Source organism: Neoarius graeffei, chromosome 10, assembly GCF_027579695.1.
Source record: "Neoarius graeffei isolate fNeoGra1 chromosome 10, fNeoGra1.pri, whole genome shotgun sequence".
Classification (NCBI taxonomy): domain Eukaryota; kingdom Metazoa; phylum Chordata; class Actinopteri; order Siluriformes; family Ariidae; genus Neoarius; species Neoarius graeffei.
Genome location: NC_083578.1, coordinates 81,780,931 through 81,807,705, shown reverse-complemented (window position 1 = coordinate 81,807,705; position 26,775 = coordinate 81,780,931). Strand labels below are relative to the sequence as shown.

Below are 26,775 nucleotides of genomic sequence, written 5' to 3'. Positions count from 1 at the left end.
ATAGCAATAAAGTCAATTTAAGTTTTATAGTTTAGTGCAATAGCTTTCCTCTTCCCCACACTCATCTAAAATGCGTGCACATCCTGCTGCCATGGTGTCAAAATGACGCTTCCGAACAGCGCCGAACATCTCCGAAGATGCACGAAGACGACACACTGCTGCTGCAGAGCGGAAGGTGACGAAAACAGATGGTGGACCTCGTATCGAAAAGGTGTATTTTACGAACAATTTTTTCACAATTCTGGGTAAAATATGAGTAATAAAATTTGTTAATTCGTATCGAAAACATACTGGCCCGCCCGGGCCACTGTTTGGCCAAATTTAGTGGCCCGAACTGGCCCGAAAGACATAAAAAACACCACCGGGCCATCGGGCAAGTGCTAATGTCGAGGCCTGTAACTACAGAAGGGTTTGGTGGTCAGGTGTCCGGATACCTTTGGCCATAAAGTGTATGTAGAAGTATACCTCAGTGAAATGAGCGATCAGCAGATACAGACGGAAACTCTTCTACTGTTTATTGATTTGGCTCAAAAGATTTTATTATTAGAGCCTCATATATGTTTTTCACCGACTCTGATGATGATTCTTGCCATTTTGTTTCGAGAAAAATGTTTTTAAAAACGTCACCCATTCATACTTGTCAGTGTTGCTGCTTTAAATGGCTGGAAGAAACCCTGGTCCTAATATGCTGATTCAATCTGACTTTTCCTGACAAATTAGGTTAAAGCTTCATATATTTAAACGTCTATAGTTTGGTGGTGAATCTGGAAACAACCAACGCAGATGTCTTAATTTTATCAGAGACTAGTTTGACCATTCACCACCTTTGGAATGAATTGGAACACTGACTGTGCGTTAAGACATCCCGCTTGATATCTGTAGCTTTAGATTATGAAATATCCAGAGTATTGTGTCACTGTTGATCTTGAATATAGAAAAGATCGTCACTTGACTTACTGGTTGCTGTACGTCACTACCAGAGGCTTTGTCCTTTCAATCCCATTTCATGTATGAAATCTGTTACTGTATGTGATAAAAACAATACGGAAAAGATTACAAATTTTCATTCCCATTTCGAATATACACCCACAGGCCACTTTAACAGGAACTTGTTCTTGATTCTAGGATTCCTGTTCTTGGCTGGCAGGAGTGGAACCCAATGTGGTCTTCTGCTGTTGCATGCTGAGATGCTTTTCTGCTCACCACGGTTGTAAAGAGTTGCTATGAGTTACTATATCCTTCCTGGCAAAAAAGCTGTGCCAAGTTTCCCAAAAGCACAAAGATCATCGTTAAATGGTAGAGCGAGCAGCACAATGAACACCCTCTCTCCTAGTTAGGATGCTCTTAGCGTTAAGCCTAGGTCACAACCGGACGTACGTTTTTTTTGGCCGTGCGATTTTTGGCGTTTCCCAAATCGCTGCGGTTTTTTTTGTTGTTCGTGGAGAAAGACGCACGTTGGCCATAAGTTTGTCTTGCAACCTGAAAAAAACGTAAGCGCCCGTAGAGTTTGTTTGACATGACAAAGAACCTCTGTGGCCGGTCTGCGGCTCAAAAATCAGCACGTCACACGCGCGCCCTCTGTGCGTTTCTTGCGTTTTTTGCACATAGACCGGCCGTAGGAGCACGTACGGCCGGTTGTGACCGAGGCTTTAAGAGGCTTTTGGGAAACCCACCACTGGCCATTTTCCTCTGACCTCTTGTATCAACAAGGTGTTCGTTTCCACCCACAGAACACTCACTCACTGTTTTTTGTTTTTCGCACCATTCTGTCTGTGTAAACTCTAGACACTGTTGTGTGTGAAAACCCCAGGAAATCAGCAGTTTCTGAAATACTCAAACCGGTCCATCCGGCTCAAACCAACACTCATGCCACAGTGAAAGAAAGTCACACTTCACTGTGAGATCACAATTTTTCCCATTCTGATGTTTGAACGTTGTGAACATTAACTGAAGCTCCTGATTTGTATCGGCGTGATTTGATGCATTGTGCTGCTGTCGAAAGATCGGCTGATTAGAGAACTGCATCAAACTGCAAGTGGATGGGTGTATATGGTGTATTCTTATGGAATCAATTTTGTGCCAAAATGTTCATACAATACTTTTGAAATATCAAACAAAAACGATAAATCAAAATTCAAAAAAAAAAAAGTCAATTTTTTTAGACTGGCAAACAAATTATTCATGTAATCGTGCAAAATATCAGTCTATTACTCTTCAGAAACCTTTTATTTTTGTTCTGCGTCTTTCTCGGTTTTGTTTGACGTAATTTATTTTGGTTGCGATTCCAGCTTTCTCGTTTGCGCTCCCTGACTTTTTGCTTGCAGTTTCGGCACAAACTTCACGTGTGGGTGGGCTGTCCAGGAATGCATTCCCATTGGCTAACTTGTGTTTGACTGACAGCTACACTCAGCCATTCCCCCGGAGGCTGTTGCGGCCATTTCCTACTCGGATTCTGGCGGACTGTTTGACGAGTGACCGATCCATTGACGGTAAACAAGGATCGAGTGGACTTATGTACTACTGCAACACATACAACACATTTGTCCCGTACTTACACTTTGTTGAATTAATTCAATATCATAGTCGCCACTGAAGTCCACTCGATCCTTGTTTACCGTCAATGGATCGGTCACTCGTCAAACAGTCCGCCAGAATCCGAGTAGGGAATCGCTGAGCGTAGCTGTCAGTCAAACACAAGTTAGCCAACGGGAATGCATTCCTGGACAGCCCACCCACACGTTAAGTTTGTGCCAAAACTGCAAGCAAAAAGTCAGGGAGCGCAAACGAGAAAGCTGGAATCGCAACCAAAATAAATTACGTCAAACAAAACCGAGAAAGACGCGGAACAAAAATAAAAGGTTTCTGAAGAGTAATAGACTGATATTTTGCACGATTACACGAATAATTTGTTTGCCAGTCTAAAAAAATTGACTTTTTTTAATTTTGATTTATCGTTTTTGTTTGATATTTCAAAAAGTATTGTATGAACATTTTGGCACAAAATTGATTCCATATATTCTCACCTGACTGTATGTAACAGAATGCTATGAAGTATGAACCATGCGAGACCGGATTATGATGTATAATTCACGAAATAAAGGCTCGATTAACGTTTCGACTTTGCCGTTTTTCTCCCATTCCCACACGACACCATTACAGCTTAATAATGGAAAATATACGGTTTTCAATGAGAGGGAACGGCGTATCTTTCTCATCCATTTAGAGAGGACCGACTGAAGGGCCAGAAGAATCCTTGATGAATTGTCTGAACTTCTTCATGAAATTAAGTTGGCCTGGGCTAAAGCAAGGAAAATGGATTTGTCAGCGGACTGGAAATCATTTCGGTTTTTAAGAACTAGGCGTATAGCGCTAGTTCGTAAGTCTAGATGAAAGAATTTAAAAAATTAAATAACTTATAAATCATGGAAACTCATTAAGTCATTAATTCATTGGAAATCTGCAGGACCGAAGCACAGTGGTGCGTTCTTTCTCGAAGCTGTAAAAGCTAATTGGGAAATCTATCTCAAAGTTATTGTGATTGGCTACAATACTCGAGTCCTTGTTTGGTGACCATCTAAATCAATATTTAATTAGAAATAAGATCTTGATCTCTTTCCAGTCTGGGATCTCTTTCCATCACTATAACTGCTGCCACCAAAGTACTTAATGATATTATAAATGTCCTTAAATCATTTAAAAAAAAAAAATCCTGTCTTGCTCTTTTCTTCGATTTATCAAAAGCTTTCGATGCTGTTGAACATGTTTTACTGCGTCGTCAGGATAAAACTGGATCAGTTGAGGAATTATTCCGGTAACAGATCTCCGAGCGTATTATGTGCATTATGATGTTTTTCATTCTGCCAAGGTGAATATTAAAAATGAATGCAGGTGAAGAGGCTTTAATTTTGGTGTATCTGGATCAAACGCTGATTTGCATTGATATGCTGATGACACAATCATCTACTGTTCTGCTCAGACAATCTTGGATGTGCAGGTAAAAAAAAAAAAAAAAGATTAATTCATTTAAATGTGTTCTAAATAAACCAGAAAACAAAATGCATGAGATTTTCGGAAAGATCAGGGCATTTTACTGATATTAATACATACCAAGTGTACACCTTGCAGGGCAGAGCAATCATATTATTAGTGTAAATGACCTTTTAATGTTCAACGACAAAAGAACCAAAGTAAATTTTGGATCTGAGTGTGAATACAGAGGTGATTATAGAAAATCGCGTGCGCTGATTGGTCGTGAAATTCGGACTGTTTCTCGATAATCACTTTGAGTGGCTCGGCGAAATGGCGGCTAATCGCTTTGTCATCGTAAGTGAGGAAGAATTACAAATTATGAAAGAAAACGCTGTTCCTAAAAGCACTAAAGATGCTACGAAGTTTGGTCTAAAGCTATTCAAAGGTAAGGTGGAATTGTGATTTATTTGATCGATTTGATCGATTTATGTGACTCGGCGTAGATAAGTGACACAGGTCTGTGCCGCACCTTTATTACAGTCGCATGCCGCGTTTGAAGTTTGAAATAAATTATTTTTTAATACGATTTTTAAAAAATAATCACCTGTGTATTTATCATAAAGCAATTAGCCAGCTCAGGCTCACTGAATATCAGTGTTTATATTGTCTGAGTGTTTAATCTACAGTATGTCTAGTTCCTATCTAGAGTGTTTATACTGTTTATATTTTTTTTTTCAATTATTCTATTTTTATTTTTTATTTATTGCATTGCCTGTTTGCACCGTGGGTCAGATGCCCCTTTTCCACCAAAGCAGTTCCAGGGCTGGTTCGGGGCCAGTGCTTAGTTTGGAACTGGGTTTTCTGTTTCCACTGACAAAGAACTGGCTCTGGGACCAGAAAAACCGGTTCCAGGCTAGCACCAACTCTCTGCTGGGCCAGAGGAAAGAACCGCTTACGTCAGCGGGGGGGCGGAGTTGTTAAGACCAACAACAATAACAAGACCGCGAAAGATCGCCATTTTTAAGCGACGAGAAGCAGCAGCTGTACAAACGCGAAGTCATCCATTATTATTATTATTATTATTATTGTTGTTGCTGCTGCTGCTTCTTCCGTGTTGTTTTTGCTTCGATATTCGCGGCAAGGTTTATGCAAACGTAGCGACGTAACTGACGTATACAACGATGTAACTGACGTATACAGCGACGTAATGACGTGTCTCTGCTTAGCACCGCGAGCTATGGAAAAGCAAACTGGTTCTCAGCTGGCTCGCAAGTTGAACGAGTTGTGAACCAGCACCGGCCCCGAACCAGCCCTGGAACTGATTTGGTGGAAAAGGGGTAAGAGAGGACTGAAATTTCATCTGTGCTGTATGTCGAGCATGTATAGCATATTTGACAAAGTTGACTTGACTTGACTTGATTGTTCCATCCACATTCATTGGATATGAGCAATCGTGTGCTCTGATTGGCTACTCTACTACTAGTATATCAGCTCATATACCGTGAGTAGAGAAAAACAAAATGGTGGAGCGCATCAAGTCAGATATATCACTTTGTTATCAAGTATTTAAAAGAAACAGAAATGGCTAAAAGGAAATATTTTTCCCCCAGTATCTCCTGTTCCACGCTCCAGCCCAGTCGGTGGTGGTATTGCACCTTTAAGTTGGTTTGCCAACCGCCAAAAAACCCTAAAGAAGAAGAAGAAAATGGTGGACGACATAAAAACTCAACTTGAAAACAAACCCCCAAAAAGTACAAAAATAAAAAAACCCAACAAAACATGGAATGAAATTATTTGATGGTAAGAATGTCTCTTTTTTTTACTTTTCAAGAATTATTATTATAGCATTTTTCACAAATTGCTACGGTCATTTCGCTGGTTTGTTTACATTCTAAGTGGAAATGATTTTGTTGGACGTTTTGTATACACTGTAAAATATAATAAGTTGACTTTACTTAAAAAAAATATGCAAAGTCGTTGCCTCAAAAAAAGTCATTTATGTTGATTTAGATAAATTAGATTGGGTTAACTTATTTTTTGTGAGTTTGCAGTACTCAAATTAACTTAGATTAGTTTGATTACATTAACTTATTTATTTTGAGTTTGCAGTACTCACATAAACTTATATTAATTTGATTACATTAACTTATTTATTGTGAGTTTGCAGTACTCATCTTATATAATTTTGATTACATTAACTTGTACTGTAAACTTAAAATAAATAAGTTAATGTAATCAAATTAATATAAGTTTATGTGAGTACTGCAAACTCAAAATAAATAAGTTAATGTAATCAAACTAATCTAAGTTAATTTGAGTACTGCAAACTCACAAAAAATAAGTTAACCCAATCTAATTTATCTAAATCAACATAAATGACTTTTTTTGAGGCAACGACTTTGCATATTTTTTTTAAGTAAAGTCAACTTATTATATTTTACAGTGTAAAGTTTTTATTTACTGAATTTGCAATCCAGTGAATGTGGACAGAATAAAACAGTTATTCCACTCAATCTCATCGTACATGGATTAGAGCAGACTCGGTGCTACGCGCCTCGTCAGCTATCAGCTCATGTACGACTTGATTTCATGGAATAACCGTAAAATATTTCAAGAACCGCTCAACTAAATAAAGAGAAACGACAATGTAAGACATGAAGTGACTTTTCCTGAATATAAATAAATAATTTGAAGGTGTGTCCAAACTTTTAACTGGTACTCGAAATGGATAAACTAAAATGCAAATGGATTTAAAAAAAAAAAAATTTCCATATGTTGTTCTGGTTATATACGTATGTCTATCAGTGTAAAAGGAATAAAACACTTCAGGACGCGCCGTTATTGGGAAGTAATCGACGCTTCATATCCGGCTGCATCACAGTGTTTATTTTTATATCGGTACGCTCTGTCGTGTTTTATTCCTTTCTTCAGCAACTGAAAAAATAAATTCCACCATAAAGAGCGCTGTGGGATCAGAATCGGTGATGCTGACTGATGGTAAAGGACGTTTCATCACCTGAGTGGAGGTCGAGGTCACGGACATGTTTGCGGGGGTGACGGTGATGTCGACGCACTGTTTCAGCTCCGTGCTGAAGTGCTGCGGCAGCTCCCATTTCTGACACGCTTCCTTCCTGGAGCATCTGAGCACAAAGGCAAAGTGTGGATTAGAGCAGAAAACACGTGACTTCAGATCAAACATGTGAATGTTTATACAATACAGTAACACTATAATTAAGGGCTTTGCGTGTATTGAAAGTGGGGTTTTGTTCATACAGAGCCTGAATGCTTCTAAATTTGGTTTAACTGGGGACTACAAAGCACTTTTTTTCAGAATTAGGCCGCAGAAATGTAGAATACAGCAGGGGAGCAGGTCTGTGCTTTAGTTTTGACTTGCTGCTATAGGTTTATATATATATCATCTCATTATCTGTAGCCGCTTTATCCTGTTCTACAGGGTCGCAGGCAAGCTGGAGCCTATCCCAGCTGACTACGGGCGAAAGGCGGGGTACACCCTGGACAAGTCGCCAGGTCATCACAGGGCTGACACATAGACACAGACAACCATTCACACTCACATTCACACCTACGGTCAATTTAGAGTCACCAGTTAACCTAACCTGCATGTCTTTGGACTGTGGGGGAAACCGGAGCACCCCGAGGAAACCCATGCGGACACGGGGAGAACATGCAAACTCCGCACAGAAAGGCCCTCGCCGGCCCCGGGGCTCGAACCCGGATCTTCTTGCTGCGAGGCGACAGCACTAACCACTACACCACCGTGCCACTCACTCTCTCTCTCTCTCTCTATATATATTTAGTTTCAGAGTTTTATTTTAGTTTATTTTTTATTGAAATTATTTAACTTATTAATAAAGTCTATTTATTAATGTATTTATTTGCTCGCTTGTTTATTAATTAATTTAAATTATTTTCATGTGTATAAGTTTCTTTTATTTAATTATTTGTTGCATTTTTTTCATTCATCACTGACATGTTTTTTTAATTTATTTTCATTTATTTAATTTTGTTTTAATCCATATATTTTTGCTTGTATGTTTGACACTCATTTAATTAATTATATCCATGTTTTCATTTTCTTTTAATTAATTACAAAATTTTGTTTAGTTTATTATTTAAATTTGTATTAGTTCACTTTATTTTATTTATTTATTTATTTTTGTTTCACACTTTTTAGTTTATTTTGTCTTTGGGCAGACACGTAATTAATCAATTCCAATTTACCTTTTTTTTAGTTTATTTAATTTGTCATTTTTATGCGAGTTTTATTTATTTAGTGAATTTATTAATTGATTTATTTCAATTATTTAAATGTGCAGGATTTTCTTTTAGTTTGGTTTTATTTTAGCATTTTATAGCTTATAGTTTATTTCAATTTGTCATTTTTTTTAAGACGAGTTTTATTTATTTTCTTTTATTCGAGTGCATGCGATTTTGATTGGATGTTGTGCGTACTTTTAATGTAAGGAGGCCGGGAGAAAAAAAAAATACACTGGTAAATGCCACGCAATGTCCTCAGAATGATCCACTGTGGAAAACTTAGTCTTAACATTTAAAAAAAAAAAAAAACTGTGAAAAATATTGCAGCAGCGTTGCAAGAATGTTTAGAACTGTTACATAAAAACATTCACAAAAAACCCAGACAAACTGAAAGTTAGCATGCGCTGTTTGTGATCTGAAGCCATGATGCAGCAAATTAGATCAGATTCCAGTTATAAGCAGGATAGTGATGTTAAAAACAGATGCTTTCAGACTGGAGGAACTTTTTCATAGTTCTTAAGCCTCACTCACAACCCGCCGTAAGTGTTCTGGACACGCACGGGTCGCAGGGTTTGGTAGCTTGCAGCCGTGCCGCAGGGTCACGGTGAACCCGGGGGAAAGTTTGGGGGAGGAGTACGGGCAAAGTACTTGTCAAGTACAGGTTGCACACCTGACTTCCTCGAGGCGTGGGAAAAATTTCGCCGTTAGCCCATGGAAAGTGCATGTTCGGTGAGTGTGGAGTGTGTGAGACTTGCATTTTACCAGTTTCCTGCGCTCCGAGTTCGGGCCGCGCTTGTGAAGCGTGTGTGACGCATGTGATTAGCACATGACAATCACTCATAACTTGCGTGTGATGCAAGCCAGGAGTGGGTATAAAACTAGCGTGTCTGCAGCATTCTGCATCTGTCTTTCGACGGAAGAACACTGGATATTTTGTGGGAAAATGTTTTTAAATTGGGGCGGCACGGTGGTGTAGTGGTTAGCGCTGTCGCCTCACAGCAAGAAGGTCCTGGGTTCGAGCCCCGGGGCCGGCGAGGGCCTTTCTGTGTGGAGTTTGCATGTTCTCCCCGTGTCCGCGTGGGTTTCCTCCGGGTGCTCCGGTTTCCCCCACAGTCCAAAGACATGCAGGTTAGGTTAACTGGTGACTCTAAATTGACCGTAGGTGTGAATGTGAGTGTGAATGGTTGTCTGTGTCTATGTGTCAGCCCTGTGATGACCTGGCGACTTGTCCAGGGTGTACCCCGCCTTTCGCCCGTAGTCAGCTGGGATAGGCTCCAGCTTGCCTGCGACCCTGTAGAACAGGATAAAGCGGCTAGAGATAATGAGATGAGATGAGATGAGATGTTTTTAAATTTTCAGTTTAAAGTTTAGAAAGCGAGCAAAAGTGAAGTAATCCAGCCTGAAACAGCAGAGGGGGAGGAAGAGGAAGAATTTGATGATGATGATGATGATGGTAGCAGCACCGGCGAGCCCTGCACGGACAGGGAGAAGTATGCCTTCAAGCCGGCAGAAGGCACAGCGCCCCGCCAGAGGGATTTTCACACATGCTTTAAACATTCATTTCAGTATCTATATGAGTCATTCTATAATTAGGGGTACATTTCACGTAAAGCAAAATCTCAAAATATCAGTATTCTTTTTCAATAAATAACCTATATGTTTCCATGGTATATACCCTCAAGTTCCTAAACAAATTAATTGCCAAGCTTAATCTTAAATTACTTTTAAAATATTTTAATGAAAATGAACATTTGATTGTTTATTTTGTCAACCGTGTTACGGACAAATGTTATGTCATCTTAGGCCAAGTTTACATTAGACCGTATCTGTCTCGTTTTCTTCGCGGATGCACTGTCCGTTTACATTAAACCGCCTGGAAACGCCGGGAAACGGGAATCCGCCAGGGTCCACGTATTCAATCCAGATCGTGTCTGATCCGGTGCTGTGTAAACATTGAGAATACGCAGATACGCTGTGCTGAGCTCTAGCTGGCGTCGTCATTGGACAACGTCACGGTGACATCCACCTTCCTGATTCGCTGGCGTTGGTCATGTGACGCGACTGCTGAAAAACGGCGCGGACTTCCGCCTTGTATCACCTTTCATTAAAGAGTATAAAAGTATGAAAATACTGCAAATACTGATGCAAATACTGCCCATTGTGTAGTTATGATTGTCTTTAGGCTTGCCATCCTTCCACTTGCAAGTGGTAAGTGATATGCGCTGGGATCACACACACAGCGGCTCAGTCCCGGATCACTGCTCGTGCGCTATACTCGCGCGCTCTGTGAGCTGCGCAGGGCCGGAGTGCGCACCCTCCAGAGGGCACTCGCTGTTCAGGGCGGAGTGATTTGGAGCGCAGGATGCCTGCGGAGCCGAGCGTATCCGTGTATTGGTGTTGCTGTGTGCACGCGAATCGTGTATTGGTGTTGCTGTGTGCACACTAATCGTTTTAAAAACGTTAATCTGATGATCCGCTGATACGGTCTAATGTAAACATGGGCTTAAACATATATAAAAATACTACACATTTGAAACCACATTTGTTTGAAAGTGCTTAAGTCCGTTAACAAGATGTTTTTAATTAATCTGTACAACTGTTATGGAAAATATGAATTTTGAGCTTCATCAATAGGATTTTATGGTTCACTGTGATGCAGAATGACACTTTTTTCAACATAAATCCTTGTTACGTCGAATTTAGAGTTGTTCTCCCTCCTTATACAAGACTTCCCTATCCAGAGATAATCCCCAATCTTTTATTTTACAGTTCATCAAACACATAAGAGATTTATAGCACAAAAAACACTTGCAACACAGTTGACAGGCAATGTAACACAATTGACGGGAGTAACACAGTTGACAGGGCAGAAGAACAAGGGGACACTTTTTAGGATAAAAAGAGCTTTTTATTGTTTTAAATTTAACTACAAATAAGCTGATGAATTCAGGTGAACTGTTAAAACAACATTTAGACACAATTTCAGAGAAACGTAGCTTATTTAACAAATTGAACATATTAAATCATTCTGTTTGTTTGTCTGTCAATGGAGCACTTGCATGTGACGTCACAGCCGATCCAGATTGTGACAGACGCCATCTTGTCGGTCAAACGCCATATTCCACCTTCTACTTCTGCTTTTAATTCTACCTTTTCTTCTGGAAAACCCTACTATATACAATTCTACTACAACGGCTGCGGCTACAAGCTCTCCCTACCTGTGCACGGTTTTTATGTTTTTTGTGTGTATTTTTGCGTGTTGTTCGTCTGTACCGGACTTCAATATCCACTACAACCGTATGGACTTACTGGACATTGGTTTCCAGCAGAAAATGACGGTTTGTAGCGATTTCCATCGCATGCACAACATTCCGGACGAGGAAAAAAAAAACCATTCCGGACGAGATAGCGAGACCAGCGGGGTCTCCGTGGATTGTTATCGGAAGCAAAGCGAAGGAGGCGGCGTCGGGAGCGGAAGCAAAAGCGAGGCTGCAGAGCCGGCCTGTTGACTAAGCTCAGAAAACAGCCACTCAAACCTCCACTGCCAAGCCTCTACCTCTCCAACGCCAGATCCATGTAAACAAGACGGACGATTTGGATTACAGCTGGAATTACCTTATTCTATTCTATAATCGGCTGGTCAGTGCTATACTCAATACTTAAGTGACTTACCCATCCAATGAGGATTCTTGTTTACAAGATGCCACATCTGAGTCGCTGGCAAATCCTGAATTTCTGTAAAGATAACTGTCCAGAGATTTATAAGCACGCAGTGCTTCACCACTGAACAGCGAGGGAAAGTTAATGAGGTAATTATACACGTCCGGGTATTCCGCTGACAGTTCAAAATCCGGTCGTGAAAACTACGTCCGGTAAGCCATAAGGGTCACAAATCTGTAGATCGTTTATTTTAGACATATATCTAGTTATCTGTTCATTAGAAAAATGAGCCGTGCAGTCCGTCGGTTGAAATAACACACGAGTGCAGCAGTATTCAGCGGTGTTTTTGACCGACAAGATGGCGGTTGTGTACTTTCCGGTCAAGTGACTGCAAGATCTCTATATGAAGATTAAGTGACAAAAACATACTCCTCCTCAACTGTGTCATAGCTGATGGGTAACACAGTTGACGGTAACACAGTTGACATTTCGGCCATTTTTAGAGTGTTGTGCTCACTGCAGACCTCAGAGCTTTCACTACAAGACCTTAATCAATTCATATTTTTATTATCTTTAGCTGTATACTTTGTAAATACAATTTCTAAATCAGGTTTATATGAATATGTTGACAACACAGTTGACAGACAATTAACCCTCTCTAGGACTATACAACAGTATTGATGAAAATATTGAAGAGGTGAACTCAAAACTTACCACACAGTCTTCAAATTTCCCACCAAAGAGGATATGACATCACATGATGTTGGTCACATGACTTAGGACCAAACCATTTGCCGATTTACGGGGGGGGGGTTTCAGTGGGTAACACAGTTGACATAAGTTTCTCGGACGCACACAAAATTCTTCATTTAATTTATAATATAAAGCATTTTAGGCTTTTAAACACTTTTGTCATATTATAATAATTACCATGAATAAATATTTGTAAAAATTTTTAAACAAAAACCTTTTTTTAAAATGTAAATATGAAGACCAAACCTGACATTTGGAAAATCGGACAGCATAAAAACACCAAATTCCAGTATTATATATGCATTTTTGCAGAGTAAAATGATGTAATTTGTTGACTTTTTGTATTATATAAAAGAGAAATGTGTGCTAATGTACAAAAGATCATTGGCTGAAGTTAATAGTTAGTGAAATTGACAAATACCCTAATTATAGAATGAGTCATATGCTTATGTAATTAATATTATATATGCTGATTTTCATGTATGTTTCAGCTAACGATACCCAGAAGTGAGGACATTGCAATCCCATCATCGCTGCCAGGCCACTGTGCCATGCTCAGTGATGAGGACAAAGACATCCCGACACCCCGTCCCACCACTCAGCAGGAGCAGGCGCAGGACAGCAGCTCGGAGACAAAGTGTGTTTCAGTGCTCAAACTGTTGGGCTATTTAGTTGGGATTTTTTGCAATGTAATAAAATGCGTTATTCCCTTATACTCATGTTTTATTATTTGACGTTTGCATGGTAAACTAAACATATACTCAAATAAAAACAGCAAATGAGGTGGTCTTCTTCCTTTCTACAATGCTACATGCTACACGATCGTTTCCTTGGTTCCTCCCCAATATATACTAGTGCATCTCAAAAAATTAGAATACCATGAAAAAGTTCCTTTTTTCCATAATTTAATTCAAAAAGGTAAACTTTCATATATTCTATATTCATTACATGGAAAGTGAAATATTTAAAGCCTTTTTTGTTTTAATTTTGATGATTATGGCTTATAGCTCATGAAAATCAGAAATCCAGTATCTCAAATTATTAGAATATTCCCCAAGATCAATCAAAAAAAGGATTTACAATACAGAAATGTCCAACTTCTGAAAAGTATATTCATTTATACACTCAATACTTGGTTGGGGCGCCTTTACCATGAATTACTGTATCAGTGCGGTGTGGCATGGAGGTGATCAGTCTGTGGCACCGCTGAGGTGTTATTGAAGCCCAGGTTGCTTTGATAGTGGCCTTCAGCGTATCTGTGTTTTTGGGTCGGGTGTTTCTCATCTTCCTCTTGACAATAGCCCATAGATTCTCTATGGGGTTCAGGTCAGGCAAGTTGGCTGGCCAATCAAACACAGTAATATCATGGTCAGCAAACCATTTGGTAGTAGTTTTGGCACTGTGGGTAGGTGCCAAGTCCTGCTGGAAAAGGAAATCAGCATCTCCAAAAAGCTCGTCAGCAGATGGAAGCATGAAGTGCTCTAAAATCTCCTGGTAGATGGCTGTGTTGACTTTGGACTTGATAAAATACAGTGGACCAAGATGACATGGCACCCCAAATCATCACAGACTGCGGAAACTTCACACTGGGCTTCAAACACCTTGGATTCTGTGCCTCTCCACTCTTCCTCCAGACTCTAGAACCGTGATTTCCAAATTAAATGCAAAATGTACTTTCATCTGAAAAGAGGACTTTGGACCACTGAGCAACAGTCCATTTCTTTCTCTCCTTAGCCCAGATAAGACACTTCTGACATTGTCTCTGGCTCAGGAGTAGCTTGATATTAGGAATGCGAAAGTTGTATCCCCTTTCTTGAAGATGTCTGTTCGTGATGGGTCTTGATACACTGACACCAGCCTCAGTCCACTCCTTGTGAAGCTCTCCCAAGTTCTTGAATCAACTTTTCTTGACAATCCTCTCAAGACTGCAGCCATCCCTGTTGCTTGTGCGCCTTTTCCAGCCACCCTTTTCAGCAATGACCTTTTGTGGCTTACCCTTCTTGTGGAGGGCATCAGTGATCATCTTCTGGACAACAGTCAATTCAGCAGTCTTCCCCATGATTGTGGTTGTGTGTACTGAACTAGACCGAGAGATACACTGTTCATACTGTTTTACTCAAACTCGAAATGAAATATTCTAATATTTTGAGATGGGTTTTTTTATGTTTTTGTACTGTATGCCATACTGATTAAAATTAAAATAGAAAAATGCTTGAAACATTTTAGTTTATGTGTAATGAGTCTATAATATATAACATTTTCACTTTCTTAAATAACTGATGGAAAATATTGAATTTTTTCACAATATTCTAATTTTTTGAGATGCACTAGTATATACCCAGAGTCTTGCCCCTCGTGTCTCGTGCGCTGCGTGCAGGTCGTGTGCGCACCACACGTAGGGGTAGAAAGTGAGATGCACTTATTTCTTGCACGCCGCACAAATAGCAAGTGTGGAATACTTGTGTAGTATTTCTGAGGCACGTCACTCGTGCAATGACCGTGCATCACTCATGCATCTTACGGTCATCGCAAAAAGCCCCTACTAGCTGCGTTGCTGACTTGGTTCGGGTGTACAAAAGGAATACGGGTCCCGTACGTAGTGTATGCGTTCTTGATTTGTCGCAAGACCCGTAGAATTTGCATGTGCAGGACCAAAAGTCTCCAAGGGCAGTCTGCGACCTTCTACGGCGCTGAACACATGCAAGTGTCGCGCAAGTCTCAAGCACGGTTTTGCCAATTTTTTTACCGTAGACCATCCGTAGCAGCACATACGGCGGGTTGTGAGTGAGGTTTTAGGACTATTGAGGAAGTTCCCCCTTTTTTGTGTGTCAGCTTAACAGGAAATGAGAAGGATCGTGGTTCTTAGAATGATATTTTGAGGGCCTTTTTTAGCTCTGACTTCAGAGTAGGTGCTCCCCCAGCACAAGAGGAACCATAAGTGACATAAGTGTACGGTGATTGGTCCAGACAATGGGTCGAACACATGAGCCAATGCAAGCTGGATTATGCAGCAACAGCAACATCCAGTTTTAACTAGATAGAACTTGATGCCAACGGTGTTGATGGGGATGCCTCCACCCGGTAGACTACACGCCTTATTAAGTTGTGATTTGGGGATGGACATTTGACCTCACAGTAATCTTGACCTGGTGAAATTACTTGTATTAGCTTTGGAGATATTGTGTTCACAAGGTTTTCGGACAGACATTTGACCTCACAGTGACCTTGACCTTAGACCTTTTGATCTCAAAATCTAATCAGTTCATCTTTGTCTCCAAATGCACAAATGGTGAAAGTTTGGTGAAATTACTTTCATCTGCTTTGGAGACATTGTGTTCACAAGGTTTTCGGACAGACATTTGACCTCACAGTGACCTTGACCTTAGACCTTTTGATCTCAAAATCTAATCAGTTCATGTTTGTCCCAAAGCGCACAGATGGTGAGAGTTTGGTGAAATTCCTTTCATTAGCCTTTGAGATATCGCGTTCACAATGTTTCGGGATGGACGCACGCACGCATGCACGGACGGACGGACGGATCACAAGGTTTCGGGACGGACGAATGCACGGACGCACGCACGGACAGACGGACAACCCGAAAACATAATGCCTCCTGCACCTTACGGTGGCGAAGGCATAAAAAATCTGCGTAAAACTTTCGCCAACAGTTCTTAACATTGGCGTTAAAAATGACACTGAAGTCCAGCCTGTGTGCGACGGAGAAAAATACGACACAATTTTGATCCGTCCAAGTGAAACATAAAAATCTTAATTAAACTATAAAACAATAATCCACGCGAACATATTTGAAGCAGTCACTAAGTATTGTCCATCACAAACTTGCTCTTTATAATGTACAATAAAGGATTTCCTGTCATCTTGGAGAACTTCCTGGTCTCCCCTGTTCTACAGCGCGATGTGTTTAGGACGATCTGTTTCTATAGAAACGTGTGACCGAAACGCAACACATGAAAGTGGATAAGTTTAAATCCTAATGTTGGTTAGTTTGCAGTTTTCGCAGCAACGCAAGAACATCGGTAGACGAGACGTCGATTTCATTCATATGAAAATAACAAACTCAACAAACTAGTGGCGTCGGTATAGCAACCATCAGCCGGCTTGCATCACTTCAGCGTTCCTACCAGGCTCGTAGTACTCGAGTCCGACTCTTGCCCTAATTTTAAGGACTCGTGACTTGACTTGGACTTGAGCACTGATGACTCGGACTCGTGCATTAACTGCATTCGGACTCGTAAACTGGAGACGAGGACTCTGACTTTTTCTTCGTTTTTGGTAACATGCCAGAATAATCTGGTATAAGATATTTATATTCGCATTAATTTTTATACCAATTTCCTGCAAGACAATGCACATTCACCTGTTCATACTGTACGTCATGTTCAGGAACAAACTAACGTTCATGGCGCTAAAATGCCTGGAGAGAACGCCCCTAGGATTGTACGCTTTGCTTATACAGACTTCTCGTACAGTGGGGGAAAAAAAATGCACTGCTATGTGCTCCATATGTCAAGTCAAGTTTATCTGTATAGCGCTTTTAACAACTGTCGCAAAGCAGTTTTACAGAAAATTAAAGACTTTAGAGTTAATTTTATCCCTAATTTATCCCTGATAAGCAAGCCTGTGGCGACGGTGGCAAGGAAAAACTCCCTCAGACGCCATGAGGAAGAAACCTTGAGAGGAACCGGACTCAACAGGGAACCCATCCTCATCTTAGTGATAACGGATAGCGTGATTATAAATAGCTCGCTTCTATAACTGTGTCTTATATAGCTACAAAGTATATCTGTGAAAACAGGAAAATCATTATACAATCATTATACATCATGCTGGTTTATTAATCTCTAAATGGTACAGGGCCCAATTACCTCTCTGATATGTTGCAGCGGCCTAACCCAATCAGATCTACCAGATCGCAACAGAAAAATTTACTATTAAAACCAGTTGTTAAAACAAAATGTGGTGAAGCAGCTTTTAGCTACTATGCAGTACAGCTATGGAACCAACTGCCAGAGGACATTTAAAATGCTCCTGCTGTTGGCAGCTTCAAATCTAGGTTAAAGACCAAGCTGTTTTCAGATGCTTTCTGTTAAATAATTAATATTTTTACATTTTTTATAATCTTTACTTTCTCTGCATGTTTTAAATTTACTTTAATTTTATTCTATTTTATTCCGCTGGTTTCTTTTTCTCCTTTTTTTTCTTTTTGGCATTTTATTATTTTAGTTCTACTGTTGTTTAATTCTTATTATTTTCTTTTAATTCTTTTAATTAATTGTTTTAGATTAAAAATAAAATTATTTTATGTAATTTTATTTCTCTATTGTTTACTGTTTTTGTTTTTGCTTCTGTAAAGCACATTGAACTGCCATTGTGTATGAAATGTGCTATATAAATAAACTTGCCTTGCCTTGCCTTTAACATAAAGTCTGTTTTGTTGATGGAGACTTGAGTGCAAAACTGTTCATGACAACTGCAGTCCTAAAGTTAGCAAGTCAACTATAGTCCTCAGACATACGGTAGATGCATTACTGTGAGTGTCCAGAGCCATCTTCCACATGCGACTTTTGACTGTCCACAAGGAGCCGTCCTTGACAGGAGCAATGAGACTCCAACCAGACGTAGGGCATCAGGATGGATCAGGCAAGTCCGAGGAGCAGAAGAGGACAGCATCTTACTGGTGTCTCAGGTATTTCGACATAATAGAAGAATGTTTCATGTGTGTGTGTGTGTGTGTGTGTGTGTGTATATATATATATATATATATATATATATATATCACCGTTCAAAAGTTTGGGGTCACCCAGACAATTTGTGTTTTAAATGAAGTCACACTTTTATTTACCACCATAAGTTGTAAAATGAATAGAAAATATAGTCAAGACATTTTTCTGGCCATTTTGAGCATTTAATCGACCCCACAAATGTGATGCTCCAGAAACTCAATGTGCTCAAAGGAAGGTCAGTTTTATAGCTTCTCTAAAGAGCTCAACTGTTTTCAGCTGTGCTAACATGATTGTACAAGGGTTTTCTAATCATCCATTAGCCTTCTGAGGCAATGAGCAAACACATTGTACCATTAGAACACTGGAGTGAGAGTTGCTGGAAATGGGCCTCTATACACCTATGGAGATATTGCACCAAAAACCAGACATTTGCAGCTAGAATAGTCTCATCTCATCTCATTATCTGTAGCCGCTTTATCCTGTTCTACAGGGTCGCAGGCAAGCTGGAGCCTATCCCAGCTGACTACGGGCGAAAGGCGGGGTACACCCTGGACAAGTCGCCAGGTCATCACAGGGCTGACACATAGACACAGACAACCATTCACACTCACATTCACACCTACGGTCAATTTAGAGTCACCAGTTAACCTAACCTGCATGTCTTTGGACTGTGGGGGAAACCGGAGCACCCGGAGGAACCCATGCGGACACGGGGAGAACATGCAAACTCCACACAGAAAGGCCCTCGCCAGCCACGGGGCTCGAACCCGGACCTTCTTGCTGTGAGGCGACAGCGCTAACCACTACACCACCGTGCCGCCCCAGCTAGAATAGTCATTTACCACATTAGCAATGTATAGAGTGGATTTCTGATTACTTTAAAGTGATCTTCATTGAAAAGAACAGTGCTTTTCTTTCAAAAATAAGGACATTTCAAAGTGACCCCAAACTTTTGAACGGTAGTGTATGAGTGTGTAGTCTACATCTAGTTCATATCTAGAGTGTTTATATTGTCTGTTTGAGTGTTTAGTCTTTGTCTAGTTCTTGTCTAGTGTTTACACTGTTTATATTGTCTGAGTGTTTAGTCTATGTCTAGTTCTTCTTATCTAGTGTTTATACTGTTTATTCATACTGCTTATATTGTTTGTCTGAGTGTTTAGTCTATGTCTCGTTCCTATCTAGAGTGTTTATATTGATTATATTGTTTGGTTGGTTTTTTTTTTCAATTATTCTATTTTTATTCTATTTTTATTTATTGCATTGCCTGTTTGCACCGTGGGTCAGAGAGGACTGAAATTTCATCTGTGCTGTATGTCGAGCATCTCATTATCTCTAGCCGCTTTATCCTTCTACAGGGTCGCAGGCCAGCTGGAGCCTATCCCAGCTGACTACGGGCAAAAGGCGGGGTACACCCTGGACAAGTCGCCAGCTCATCACAGGGCTGACACATAGACACAGACAACCATTCACACTCACATTCACACCTACGGTCAATTTAGAGTCACCAGTTAACCTAACCTGCATGTCTTTGGACTGTGGGGGAAACCGGAGCACCCGGAGGAAACCCACGCGGACACGGGGAGAACATGCAAACTCTACACAGAAAGGCCCTCGCCGGCCCCGGGGCTCGAACCCAGGACCTTCTTGCTGTGAGGCGACAGTGCTAACCACTACACCACCGTGCCGCCTATGTCGAGCATGTATAGCATATTTGACAATAAAGTTGACTTGACTTGACTTGAAAAAAAAAAAAAGAACTATCGAGGAGACGACGGGGACAACCTCAAACTTCAATTGTGAAGCTCGAACTTTAAGCTATCAGTACGTTTTCGAGAATGTACGTGTGTGACAGCTGTGCCGTTTGTGTCGGACTCGACTCGGATCAATAGTGGACTCGACTCGAAATTTTCTTGAATGACTCGGACTTGAACAGTGGGGACTCGAGACTGGACTCGGACTCGAGGTTTAGTGACTCGACTACAACACTGGTTCCTACAGGTGGTGCAAATGCAAACAGAAAAAAAGCCCTTGACGGGACAGTACAGAGTTCTGAGAGGAGCTCCCCAGGGCGCAGTTCCTCTTAATGAGTCTCTAGAACCTTATGGTCCAAAGAGCACCTTATGTTACACATTAAGGTTCACTTCCTCTTCCTCTTACTCTTATGGGGAATCTTAATCTTACCAAGTATCCTGTCTGAAAGGGCAATTTATAGATTTCCACACTAGTTAGTGAATAAAAACACATCCATACGAAAGCCTCCAGCGTGACCCAGGGACGCTATCAATAACCTTTATGAACCAGGACGAGGACGGTGCAGGCGTCTCTCTCTATACACATCCATGTTTCATGTTGTGTTTTTCTTTCTTGGGGTGGAAGAGAGAGCGGCCTGGTTTTTCCCTCAGAGCAGATGTGCCGAGCGGCAGCCGGACATTAAAGCATTCATAACGCCGGCACATTTGTCAGACGTGTTAATTGGAGTTAAAAGTTGCACGTTTCTGCTAGGCAGATGAACTGAAAAGGACGTATGCGGCATGTGTGTGTGTTGGTTTGAACGGAGGTTCCTGATGACTTGCAAATTGCCTTTTCTCCCTGCATACGCTCAGAGACACCGCAGGCTAATCTGCCCATCTCTATTCATAACATATGCAGAATAAAAGCACAGGGCAACGTTATGGTTTCAGTTAGCTGCTCCGAAACGTGACTGATACGCCTGAAACTTGGATTATCAATCACTTTGTCAACAGGTTCTCAATTCGAATATGTATGAAAGTATGCTGGGTTTTTTTTTGTTTGTTTGTTTGTTTCAAACTCTTGACGCAAGCAGCACAAAACGGGAGTCGAACTGCAGCGACAGGAGGTGCTGAATCAACAAATACTGTATATATTTACTGTTTCACTTGCAGGGCTTACGGCCAATCTCTATTTTAATCTAATCCATTCTGCAGAAAGATTCCGTCTCTGCAGTTTCGCCTGACTTAAACTCACATGGCGCTTGAGACGGGATACGGCAGTATATAACACCTCAGAGCCAACAGCAACATATTATGTCCACATCTGTCAACTGGACGATTTTTTTTTTTTAATTGTCTTGTTCAAGAAAGATGAATGGTATTAACATGGCAGGACAAAACGACCAGGTTCACTGACATTGCTATGAAAAGATGTCGGAGCACAGTCACTATGAGTGGGGAATGAGCTGTGTCGCACTTAGTACCGAACTTTATAGAAACCTTTCACAAGCACACTCGCACTGTCGTTGCTGGAGATCGGCGCCGTCTCTCGTACGCCTTACAATGATTTAATACAGCCAGTGGGTTTGGAAATAAAAGCCTGGGTACGTTTTAGATGTTAAAGGTACTGACTGCAAAGTCATCTGAAATTTTACCGGAACGTCAAGGACGTAGTCGCTCATCTGGCCTGCCATCAAAACAACCATGACGACCAAAACATCACACAGAACTGAAATGTGACAATGTGAGAGAGGACCAACCTCCACGACTAATTGTTTACAACAGGAAAATCAACAAAGGACTACATTTTGTTCCCTGGGGGAACATCTACGCAAAACATCAATCAGAACTGGATTCGCATGATAAATGAGAGAGGAGATACAATTCTAGTCAGAAGAAGATTTGTTAAGCTGACCTAATTACTAATTTTTTCGCAGAAAATTGACAATACAATGACCAAGTTTTGTGCAGAAGATCTAGTTCTTTCAAATAAAACAATCAGAACTGAAATACATTAAGAACTGAAGGACGGAGGAGACACGATTTAACCGAAAAGTCAATATTTTGGTGAAACGACCCTTTGCTTAGGTGGCACAGTGGTGTAGTGGTTAGCGCTGTCGCCTCACAGCAAGAAGGTCCGGGTTCGAGCCCCGTGGCCGGCAAAGGCCTTTCTGTGCGGAGTTTGCACGTTGTCCGCGTGGGTTTCCTCCGGGTGCTCCGGTTTCCCCCACAGTCCAAAGACATGCAGGTTAGGTTAACTGGTGACTCTGAATTAACCGTGAGTGTGAATGGTTGTCTGTGTCTATGTGTCAGCCCTGTGATGACCTGGCGACTTGTCCAGGGTGTACCCCGCCTTTCGCCCGTAGTCAGCTGGGATAGGCTCCAGCTTGCCTGCGACCCTGTAGAACAGGATAAAGCGGCTAGAGATGATGAGATGAGATGAGATTTAATTTTGTGCTGGAAAACGAATGTTTGGAACTCTAAAATGTTTTTGTACTGACTCGATAATGTAGAAGTCATAAAATAGAAATCAACAGCAAAGTTTGTATGGGGGGGGAAGAGGGGGTGCCAAGACTTTTGCACAGTACTGTCTGACAGCTATGCTTTTACAAAATGATCAGCTGATACTGATGCAATGCCAATAACACTTGTCTTTAGGATTGAAAATAGGACATGGTACAATGATGGTAATCCTCCATTTACATCCATCAGCACGGGTTTTTACATTGCTACGGAATTGTGGGTGGAGAAAATGGATCATGTCCTAATTTGAGTCTGGTGTTCAAATGCAAAAAATAAAAAGTCAAAGGACCAGACGAGGTGCAAGATACCCAACAAAATGTGTCTGTGCTCCCACTTGATTGCACAGAAATGACTGAAGAGCCGTATAAGAAGGTGAAATGCAGGTGGATCTGGCATCGCGTCTCAGATATCCTCCTGTTTATTCCCTACGGCTGCTTTTTCCACGGTGAGTCAAAGCGTTGTTGATACTTCGGCTTTCTGCTCACGACGCACACCACTTTAATGATTTGTTTACTTCTAATTACATCCATATGTCTGAGGAAGGAATGTTTTTAATTAAAGGAAACCAGCAGTAAGGACGCATCTGTACGTTCATCCACATTCAAAGATCAACCCCCTCTTCTTGACACGTTCGCAAAATGAGATTTCGCCCAATTACACTCCGCTCCTCTTTCTGGTGAACTAGTATTAATGTGATTTGTGATAAGTTGCTGTTCTAACAGAGTGGCAGGATCATTGTCTCCAGATGCTAAAGTAGAAAGAAAAGGTTGGTGATGACAACAGCAACCAAAGTTTGACCAAGATCAGTCTTGGGTTATATTTCATCGTTCCATATCCTGGTTCTAAGCTGTTCTCATTTGCAGTTACAGCAAAAAACATTAATGTTGGATTTGACATGTTTACGTCCTACAAAAATGACATAGGCATGTGCTGTGTTGACCACAAGCTGGCCTAGTGGTAAGCGTGTCTGCCTCTCGATTGGGAGATCATGAGGTCTACTGGTGTTTGGGTGATACCAAAGACCATCATAAAAATGGTACCTACTGCCGTCTGGCAAGGCACGCTGCAATACAGATATGAGTGGGGAGTCAAACTTTCGAGGTTACCAGAGGACTAGTCCCCCACTGTAACCCTAGCTGTACAGGCAAGAGGCCGAAGGCTACGGAAACGGAAATCAGCGCTGCCCAATGCACCTTAAGGGCCTGGTTAGTACTAGGATGGGAGACTGCCTGGGAAGACCAGGGTATGGTGCGGGCAGGACTTTAGATTTTTAGATGTGTTGTGTTGGCACCCGTCCCTCTTGGGAGACGATGGTATAGCACTAGAAGTTGGAAGAGCACCTTCTAGAGTTGCTATGCAGACCCACTCGAGAGTGACAGTCTCTTCCTCACTGTCTGGAGACAAAGGTAAATGGTGCTCTTATAGAGGCTGCCCTTGCATTCCTTTTGGTTCTCTTCTCAACGAGCTGGATGTTCCTGCGGTTCTCTGCCCTCCATCTTTGACTAGAGCGCTGCATTCATCATGACTGTCTGCAATGTATTCCCAGTTGTTAGTGTTGATGTCAGTTAGCCGCATGTCCCTTTTGCAGACATCTTTGCATCGGAGTTTTGGACACCCAACTGAGCAAGATCCTGCGCACAACTCCCTGGAAAGTATGTCCCTTGGAATTCGATCTGGCCCCACCCGTCGAACATGACCAAGCCACCTGAGGCATCTCTGGCTGAGAAGTGCAACCAAGCTAGAGATTCCAGAACGCTTAAGGACCTCTGTGTTAGCCACTTTCTCCTGCCACTTGATCTGGAGGATATGCCTAAGACAGTAGAGATGGAAGCTGTTGAGTTGCTTCTCTTGTTTGGCGTATGTTGTCCAAGTCTCATCGCCATATAGAAGCATGCTGAATACACAAGCTTAGTAGACGTGCAGCTTAGTTTTCTTGGACGGACGGCTATTGTTCCAAACTAGCTTGTTCAGTGGGAAGCCATGGCCTAACGTTTAGAGAAGCAGCTTTGGGACCAAAAGTTCACTGGTTTGATTCCCTAGACCAGCAGGAATAGCTGACGTGCCCTTGAGCAAGGCACCTGCTCCCCAGGCTGTGGTGGATTTCGCAAAAGCCTCTTAGGCCCTGTCCACACGGCAACGGATTCAGGTGAATCTGATAAAATTGTTTATCGTTTCGGCCTGGCGTCCACATGGCACCGGCGTTTTGGGTGCCCCAAAACGAAATCTTTTGAGAACGGGTTCCAGAGTGAAAAAATCTGGCAACGGCGCCGTTGCAAAGTCGTCTGGATAAGTAGAACGGATTTGTTTACGATGACGTCACAACCACATGACTGTCAGTGCTTCACGCCGGGTAGAAGTGTAACGAACTCGATGCGAGTTGTCAACAAATCCTATAACTTGGTTCATGAAACGCGCTTACAAAATATTTTCACTGTGAATATTTATTGTGTAATGGTGCAAAGTGAGAGAGAGAGAGAGAGAGAGAGAGAGAGAGAGAATAGCCCTTAGGGCAGAGTCTTTAGTCCAAACACTGCGGAAGCAGTACCAAACCGCGCACCACCCGTGCGCTTTCCAAAAACAAAAACAATCCCGCCAGCAAAAATAGGAAAAAAAAGGAGCGATCTCACCTCTTCAGATGTTGGTTTAAGTCCGACAATACATTCCTCAAAAAGGGCGTAGAAGAACAAAGTAATCCATCAACATGTAGCAATCAATTTATTCCGGACCATTAAAGAAATCTGGAGGATATCAGAATGTTGGCGTACTGGCTTCCATCTACCCCCATTCATTCCTCTTTCCGCGTCTTTCGTTTTACGCTACTGATTAATAATCAAAACTTTATGTGGCTAATGCTACAGAAGAAGGGGTTTATGTGCATGCGTCTACTTCTTCTATTGTTCTGGTGTCTCCGATGGCACCGTCTTACAGCGCACGTAGTGGTGTGGCATGTGTATTGCATCGTTTTCAGCAAGCGTTGCATTGTCATATGTACCTGAAATTTTACTGATCCGTTGCCCATGTGGACGCGATATTTAAAAAAAAAAATCTTGTTGCCGTTGTCGTGTGGATGTAGCCTTAATGCTAAGGGCATCTTAACTAGGAGAGAGGCTGTTTGCTGTACTGCTCGCTCAACCATTTAACGATGATCTTTGCGCTATGATGTTTTTGGGAAACTCAGCATTGCTCTGGGTACGTTGTATGTCGCTCTGGAGAAGAGCGCCTGCTAAATGCTGTTAATGCAATGTAAGTTTCTCAAGAGCCATTTGGATTGATAAGGGTTCTTTGCTTCTTAAAGAGGTTCTATTTTGTTCTCTCTCTAATAAGTAACCCCTTGGTTCTAAATAAAACATATATAGGTCCTCGGTTTCATTTACACTTCGTACAGGAGTTTTCAAAACTCAAATTACTAAAGTTAGTTTTGTACCAAATTAGTCAAATCCTAATACTACAGTATGTTTGATATCATTTAAAATCCTAGATAAAGATTTTTCTTGTACGTTACGTTTTGGTCCAGCACCAACACATGACTGACAGCACTGATCTCAGTAATATGAGTAGCATGATGTCTTTTGCCAGACTTTCTTTAAATTAAACTTGCTTTTAACATCACTCATGAAGGTTGAAGGGAACGTTTCTTAATTTGAGGCTGTCAGCCTGTTTTCCCAGTGAGGGGTCATCTCTCTCTGCTAACGTGGAAAAATGTTGGTGACAACATTAACAACACCGCTGTGACTTACCGCTGAGGAACTTAACGTCTCTAAAAAAGATCAGTGAGCTCAATAAACAGGAGGGTTCAAACTTTCGCGTTCAAAAAATGGTTTTATTTCATCATTTGTCAAAAAGCAAAGATGATTATAGATATTTTTCAATAATGTAAGCCAGTAAAGGTTTGCTCTTCATATTGACTGAAAGCAGTAGGGACAATAACGCATAGAGGACCATTCAAATCGAGTCGATATCAATCAATAACGTTGTAGCGGAGTCTGAAATGGCGTATCTCATGTACTTTTACCCCGAGTACTTCACTCAGGGATGTTTGGTAAGATATAGTCTAACATTAATACGTGAACAATTTATTAAAACTACCAAAAAAAAAGTTTTTTGCTTTTTTTAAAAAA

At 41.2% G+C, this 26,775-nt stretch overlaps 1 protein-coding gene across 1 annotated transcript in view; it reads right to left on the bottom strand.

Annotated features, from left to right (window-relative positions):
- plxna3 (plexin A3) overlaps positions 1–26,775 on the bottom strand; it is a 451,726-nt gene that overhangs the window by 191,792 nt on the left and 233,159 nt on the right. Inside the window, exon 6 of the mRNA XM_060932405.1 lies at positions 6,986–7,109. Within this exon, the coding sequence (XP_060788388.1) occupies positions 6,986–7,109 (124 nt within the window). The remainder of the gene's footprint in view (positions 1–6,985; positions 7,110–26,775) is intronic.